The sequence below is a fragment of the Rutilus rutilus genome (genome assembly GCF_951802725.1).
Source record: "Rutilus rutilus genome assembly, chromosome: 6".
Classification (NCBI taxonomy): Eukaryota; Metazoa; Chordata; class Actinopteri; order Cypriniformes; family Leuciscidae; genus Rutilus; species Rutilus rutilus.
Window position 1 is genome coordinate 38268103 of NC_140214.1, and position 7774 is coordinate 38275876.

At 36.5% G+C, this 7774-nt stretch overlaps 1 protein-coding gene across 1 annotated transcript; it reads left to right on the top strand.

Moving 5' to 3' along the window:
• Positions 1–3054: 3054 nt before the first annotated feature.
• On the top strand, positions 3055–7243 carry polr2d (RNA polymerase II subunit D). Its single transcript, XM_084411018.1, has 4 exons — positions 3055–3282; positions 4397–4577; positions 5439–5534; positions 7028–7243. Exons 1-4 carry the CDS (start codon positions 3213–3215, stop codon positions 7104–7106), a joined length of 426 nt encoding a protein of 141 aa, XP_084267144.1. The 5' UTR covers positions 3055–3212; the 3' UTR covers positions 7107–7243.
• The last annotated feature ends 531 nt before the right edge of the window (positions 7244–7774 follow it).

Consider the following 7774-nt stretch of genomic DNA (forward strand, 5'->3'; position numbering starts at 1 on the left):
TCCCTCACGCTGTTCGAACCCGAATGAAGAAGACGTTTTAAAGAATGTCCCATCTGCTTTGATGTCGTTGATCTACTAGCCTCTGGTGTCTGAGAATCGCCAACGAGTTTTTACAACAGTGTTGTCAAATATCTATTCCGAAGCTGTGGGAGGAGCTCTAGAGAGAAACCTGCGAGCAAAAAGTGAGAATACAGCGAAGAAATCCCGAAGCTACTGAGCCCCGCTTTAAATACCCTTCAATCATTCTCTGAATAATCAAGTCTGAATAATGATAAATGTCAATTATTTTCCATTAAAAATTGTAGTGTTTCTTCAGTATGTGGCATAGCTGTTAAAAGCACAGTAAAATATCTTGGTATAGAAATAACTAAAGGTAAAAATAGATGTGCAACAAATTTTAATCCGATTATTGCTAAAACAAAGAAAAAACGTATAATTCCTGGCTTCAAAGGGATCTATCTATTAAAGGAAGACTTTTGCTCACTAAGGCCGAAGGACTTTCACGTCCCTCTTTTCCAATGCCTTATCTCTTTATGTTGATAAGTCCACATGTACATTGATTGATAGAGATCTGACAGATTTTGTCTGGAAAAATAAAAAACACTATATGAAGAAATCGGTCATTCTAAACTATTCCAACAAAGGTGGCTTACATTTGATTGATTTTAGTTCTTTAAATTATACTTTCAAAATAAATTGGCTTCATCGGTATTTGAAAAATCAAGACTCCATCTGGAATATCTTCCCACAACAAGCTTTTTCATGTATTGGGGGTTTAAGATTTTTATTGATGTGCAATTACAACATATCAAAAATTCCTAACTTTCACATTTCCACCAACAGGTACTTTTGGCATGGGCTTTAATATATAAATACAATTTCACCCCCCATAAATTCTTTATTTGGAATAATAGGAATTTTTATACAAAAATACATCTTTATTTTTTGATAAATGGTTCAATAATGGTTTACTTTATACTTCAGCTCTTCAACCAAGGTTTTTTAATGAATTTCTTTCTGAATACAATATGCCAGTTATCCCAAAAGAGTTTGCCATAGCTATGGGAGCAATACCAGCAGGAATCTGTATCCTCTAAAACTATAATTACTACTTTTACTGAGCCAACTGAAACTCCAATAGGTAAAATATGTTTTTCAGGGAAAAAAAAGATAGAAACAATAAAGTTAGATCCCTTTTTCTTGAAGATATCATTTCTGTTTCTCCTGCAATCTCTTACTGGACTAATTTATTGAAAAATTTAAATTGGAAAACGATTTGGTCCTTACAACAAAAATATTTTCTAACTAATAAAGTAAAAGAAGTGTCCTTCAAAATAATAAATACATTTTACCCTGTTATATATTTTATGAGTAAATATAAAAGTAAAAGTAATATTCACACAAGATGCTCATTTTGCCAAGTTCACACAGAAACTGTTTATCATTTATTTTGGTCATGTTTCTATAGAACAACTATGGAAAAATATTGACATATTTATTAAAGTTAATTTCCAGCAAGATATATCGGTAACCTTTAAAGACATTATTTTTGGATACTTTATTCTGATCCCACTAAAAACAAAGCCTGCTTTGTTACTAATTTAATTTATTTTATTGCCAAATTTTATAACCACAAATGTAAATTCAATAACAACAGACCTTTTTTTTTTTTTAAATGTACCTTACACATTTCATCCTCATTAAATAAGAAAGCAATTAAAACAATTTCAAATTGTAATGACTTTGATTTGTGTAGCCTACACTAAATGTATAAAATAATATCTTGCCCCCATGATCTTTTTTTATAATTATTGCTTTTTCTACCATCTATTTCTCCTTTATTTTATTTTTTCTCTTTGTTTTAGCTAGTTACTCATTGCTAACTTCTTCCTTGTATGTTCAGAAGACATTGTTCATATTGTTGTTACATTTTGTACAGACATTTTTGTAATTTTGTTACAAAATTGTATGCCATGATTGTCATCTCTGCACTGTTTACAAGCATAATAATGAAAAAATTTTAAAAAGTAAAAATAAAAAAAAGAATAAAAAAAAAGACCCTTCTCGCAATTTTTCAATATTATGAAGCTGCAGACTCGGAGCCTGCATCTACAGTCCCGCACCCAGAGTCCCGCATTCTCAGACCCCTCGTTTTTCGAGACAGCGCCTCCTGCTGTTCGGAAGATCGTATAACACCCTTATCCAAATGCCATTGAAAACAATAGGATGCAATATTACGGTCTTGTTTTATTTAAAGTTATCCAAATAAATATTTGTGTTCCCTGCTTAATGCATGTGCCAAAAAAACTCATTGTGTTCTCTGACTAACAAATTACCCAGTAGTTATTTTTTGAGTGTGGGTGTAATTGAAAGAAACTTACTGATGGAAGGGATACAATACCTACTATGGAAGCTTGTTTCCGCCACTGAATAATAAATAAATAATAATAATTGCGACTTTTTATCTCACACTTCTGACTTTTTTTTCCTCACAATTGCGATATATCAAGTCAGAATTGCGAGAAATAAAGTCACAATTGCGAGATATGAAGTTGTAATTCTGAGAAATAAAGTCGCAATTGCAGATTGAACTATCTTCTGAAAAATATTATGTGATAGCCTATTATATTGCAAGGTTTTTTTTTTTTCAAATTCCAATTTTTCTTTCAGTTCAACCTATAATGGTGTAATTAACATTATACCATGCTAACATTACAAAACCTGTTTTTTTATATTTTGAATGCGAAGCAAAACTCAAATAAGAATAGACAAAACAGCAATAATAAACAATTCTGTACTTTATTTAACGATCACCTAAACATCATCTTGCTGTAAACAGGACAAAGCAAAGAAAAAAGGAAAGAATTGTGTTAGTGACTTTACTTTTCGTCTTCAATTGCATTAAAAAAAACTCCTCATTTATAAGTCGCTTTGGATAAAAGCGTCTGCTAAATGAATAAATGTAAAATGTAGGCTAATGTAAATGCATAAGGTAAAATAATTTCCTATTAGACATTCTCTGGCCCTATCCGGTAGGTGGCGGTGATGCTCCTGGGAGTGAACAGCCATTTAGAAGAAGAAGAAGAGGATAACCGGAAGTAGAAAGTGTTTCATTGAACGGCGGTAGCTGTAGTGATGCGACTGTATATGCAGCACACAGGGAAGATTTACTCATATTCACAATATCTTCTTCATTACACAGTTATTGTGTGATGGCGGCGGCAGGAGCGACGCAGGTGGGCGATGTGGAGGAGGACGCGTCTCAGCTCATGTTTCCTAAAGGTGAGAGTGAAACAGTACAAACACACCGTCAGCTCTTCATCATGGACAACTAACGCACACACACATTCGCTGGAGTCTGTACTGTAAGTTTCGTGTACGATGATAATTCCGTTTTATCTGAATATCACAGTCAAGGGCTGCTTTCTCCAACATGGGATGAAAGTGATACAATATTATCATATATTCAGAGGCAAAGTCCTCAGTTTTATTTGTTGCTTTATATATAAATTAGAAAAACCAAATACAAATCTATTTTGTATTTTTTTACATTATGTAATAGCTAATTAATGTTATATTCATTAAAAACCAAGTATACATGTCAAGTTAGTTTTTTTTTACCATTTTTACATTTATTCCAAAATAATGACTAAAGACACAATTTAAACAATATATTTGATTTGCGAACTGATGTTCAGCTTTTCCTTTTAATAGTCAACTTATTTTCATCAGTCAGTCGTCAATCTTGTACACAGACACAAGATGTATCTTTAATTTCCCCAAGCTAAAAATAACCCACAGTCGTCATGTTTTCAAGCCATTTCAAGTTTGATTTTGATGTGACATGAATCGGTGATATCTAAAATTAAGTACTTTTTTTAATTATTCTTCACATTAACGCCGTCGTTTTGGTCATTCAGTCCGATTCGAGAACGTGCACGAAAACAAGAGGTGGGATTTATCGCAAGAACCGATCATAGCCAATCACAGCGCGATGGAGGCATTGCCTCACGTGACTTTCCTCCATTCATTCTCAATGACCCCCCACTTTGTGGATCCGTTAAAAGTCAATGGTCTCAGGGGAGGCAAGAGAGACGCGGCGTCCCGCTGTAACTTCACCTGCTGGTGACAGTGTTCCTTTAGAAAAACGAGTGATTTATACCCTTTTTAATGTCACATTTTGTAATATTCGCATTGTTTTATTGTTCTAATATGCATAATTGTCTCATCCAATTCTTTGAGGAGGCACTGCCCCCCCTCGCCTCCTCAGAGGAAACGCCCCTGAGTGTGTTTTGTTGGTTGAGTGTTATTTTCTGCTTGATTTCTTGATTGGTTTTGCGTCTCGTTTTCGGGTGTTTTTCATTTCATACGCTGACCGACGTTTGTTGTGCCTCAGAGTTCGAGAACTCGGAGACGCTGCTGAACTCGGAGGTCCACATGTTGCTGGAGCATCGCAAGCAGCAGAACGAGAGCGCGGAGGACGAGCAGGAGCTGTCGGAGGTCTTCATGAAGACCCTCAACTACACCGCCAGATTCAGCCGCTTCAAGAACAGAGAGACCATCGCCAGTGTGCGCAGGTCAGCGGGCTTCACACGGCAACACACACTGATCTCTGAGAGACACGCCGACAGCGCTAGCTTCTTCTAGTGTGATGGTGCTCCTATGAAAGCGTGTTTCCGCCACTAAACATAGGCAAGGTCATTGTGCCTTTTAATCACGATATTTTTCTCTCAGTCAGAATTGTGTGATATAAACTCACTTTTATGAGGGGAAAAAGTCTCAATTACCTATATATATATATATTCAATTTTTATAGTCTAACGCCTGCTACAGACATTTTGGCAATACTATAAGATCATTACCAATCACACTGTACGACATGGATCTAATAAACGTACAAACGACATGTATGTACGATGATGATACCTATTCAATCATAGGCTATGGCGCAAGTTAGTACAGAGCGTCATCAGCATGCGCTGAGCCATTTTTATTGGCTAATCAGTGTAGTAAAGTAGGTCGTATTAGCAAAACACGATGAGGTTTTGTTTCGCATGTCGTTGTATTGAGATGTTCGATGGTGGTTGTGTTTGTGTGAATGACACTGTGTGCATCTTCTGAATATCGACATCAGCTTGGGGAAAAGCTACTTACATGAACTTTGATTCATTATATGACCTTCTCTTTACTCCCTCTGTTTTAAGGTGTTGTTAGTAGTATATTATAAAGGTAAAGAACACATTTGACAGGTTTTTTTTACAGCGAGATAATTGGGCTTGTGTATTTTTCCCAAAATCTTGATTTAAACTAAATGGGATGTTTCTGAGATTGTGTAGTTTTTTTTTTTTTTTTTTTGTATAATTTTACTGTCATTTCGTGAATATGCCGTTCATAAGATTTTTGGTTACATTGCTGTTAACCGTGGCCGTGTTTCACAGCTTACTCCTGCAGAAGAAGCTTCACAAGTTTGAGTTGGCGAGTTTAGCCAATCTGTGTCCCGAGGCTGCAGAGGAGGCCAAAGCCCTCATCCCGAGGTTGGTCATTATCATGTGCAGATCATGCCTGTATGTCAATCTGTCATGTTGTTTTTTTTTTTTTTGTGCACATTATATATGTTGTCTTGAATTGTGGATGGACTGCAGATCTTGACCCAGGGTTCAATAATGCGGACTAGGGCTACATTTCCCAAAGCATCATAAACCTCAGTAGATCGTCGAACCATTGGTCTTAACCACCGACTTGGCTCACGATGCTTTTGGGAAACGCAGCCCAGAACTGTGATTTACACTATTGGGCCACAGTGAAAATGTTGGCAGAGCAAGTAAAAAACAGAAGTTGTGCTACTCTCATGTAGTGTGTGATGAAGCTGTTTGTGACAGGAAAAGGTCTGCAAAGTTACAGAGATCCAAGTGCAGATAAATAGGTATTGTCTCCCAAAAGGAAGAAGCGATTCTTCGTCGGCCGCCCGCGAACAACGTCTAATTTTACCCACCTTCAAAAACACTGTAGTTGTAGCTGAGACGGGACGAGTTGTTCAAGTCGAGAAGACACGTTTGCTGCGTCCTAATTCGCTCACTATCCGTCCTAAACTGTGTACGAAATTAGTATTAGTGAGTCTCAAATCATGGCATGTTGAAATTAGTATTAATTTTCATGAGGAGACTTCTCCAGACCCACAACTGGCAGATCAACGTGCTGCCTACGACATTTCTCTCTGATTCGGTAGGAAATTAAATTAAATTGAATTAGGAGGATTTTTGATAGGGCAGTTTAAATGGTGATAGGAAGCACGTAACTAAGCAACAGAGCTGTCCGTTAAAGACGCAATTATGTTTGTCAAAAAACCTTGCCTACTCTTCTGCTACACACTCAAAAGTATGTACTCTTTTTAGTTTTGAACCAAAACAATACATACTATTATGGCGTAGTGTAAGTGGGTGAATTTGGACAAAGCACCTGTTTTTTTTATGCCTATATGCACTTCCAAAGGATGAGATTGATATGGTAAAAACCAACGCCGTCGTAGTGTGTGTATCAAGAGCTGAAGTTAAGAAATGCTAACGGGTGTTTGGTTTCCGACACGAGGTGTAACACAGACTGGGCCATCTGACCAATCACAACACACTGGGCCATCTGACCAATCACAACACACTGGGCCATCTGACCAATCACAACACACTGGGCCATCTGACCAATCAAAACACACTGGGCCATCTGACCAATCACAACACACTGGGCCATCTGACCAATCACAACACACTGGGCCATCTGACCAATCAGAGCAGAGTAGGCTCTTGAATCTTTTATCGAACCGTTTTAGACACTGAGAAAAAGGGAAATAAAAGTATATTATGAGAAAATTCAATTGTTTCTTGACCTTGGATGCATGTAAGCGTATTGTAGGACATTTCAAACCAGAAGCTTTCTAATTGCACTTTAAAACATTGGCCCACCGATGGCTAATGAAGGTGTTGAACTGATCAGCACATTAACGGATCTAACCAGCTGTTGTCTGTTCTCTGTCTAGCGTGGAAGGCCGGTTTGAAGACGACGAGTTACAGCAAATCCTGGATGACATTCAGACCAAGCGCAGCTTCCAGTACTGAGCTGATCTCTCCTTCAGTCGCAGTGATGCTCACTGCTTTCTCTCCTCTCCACGGCTTTATATTTCACACCAGTGTTCACGTCTGTAGGTGCTTATGTCTTTGTTTGGGAAAAAATAAAGTGTTTTTGATAAAATGTATAGTGTTTCTCAATGTCACTGTACAAAATATACAAAAAGAACTATTAATAATTATGATATTAACTCAGATATTGAGTATCATGAGAATGCTTAAACTAAAAAATAGGGTTTTAGTACATTTTAGTCTAATTTCAGCCCTGAATGTTTACCCAGAAAGTGAGACTGCGTCCCTGTCCATCATTTTAAAAGCAAATGTCACTAACACATTTTTAATGCAATTAAATAAAAATGTTGTTAAAATGTTTTTAACATGTAAAAAGTTAAATATAAATGTATTTAATGTTTGTATAATTGTTTAAAGATGTGTTTGTCAGGCATGTGCTTAGTTAAAAATACTTAAAATTGTCACGTCACTTCCAAAACTTTATCATACGTTAACTGAAAGAAATATCCAGTGATGTAGTCGAAAGTCAGATTCAAAGATTTTCCATGTATTTCACGTGTTCAGAGATATAAAGGCCCCTGTGGCAGATACTGTCTAAGTGAACCATGTTATCCAGATATTATATATTTTTCAGTTATTATTAATGG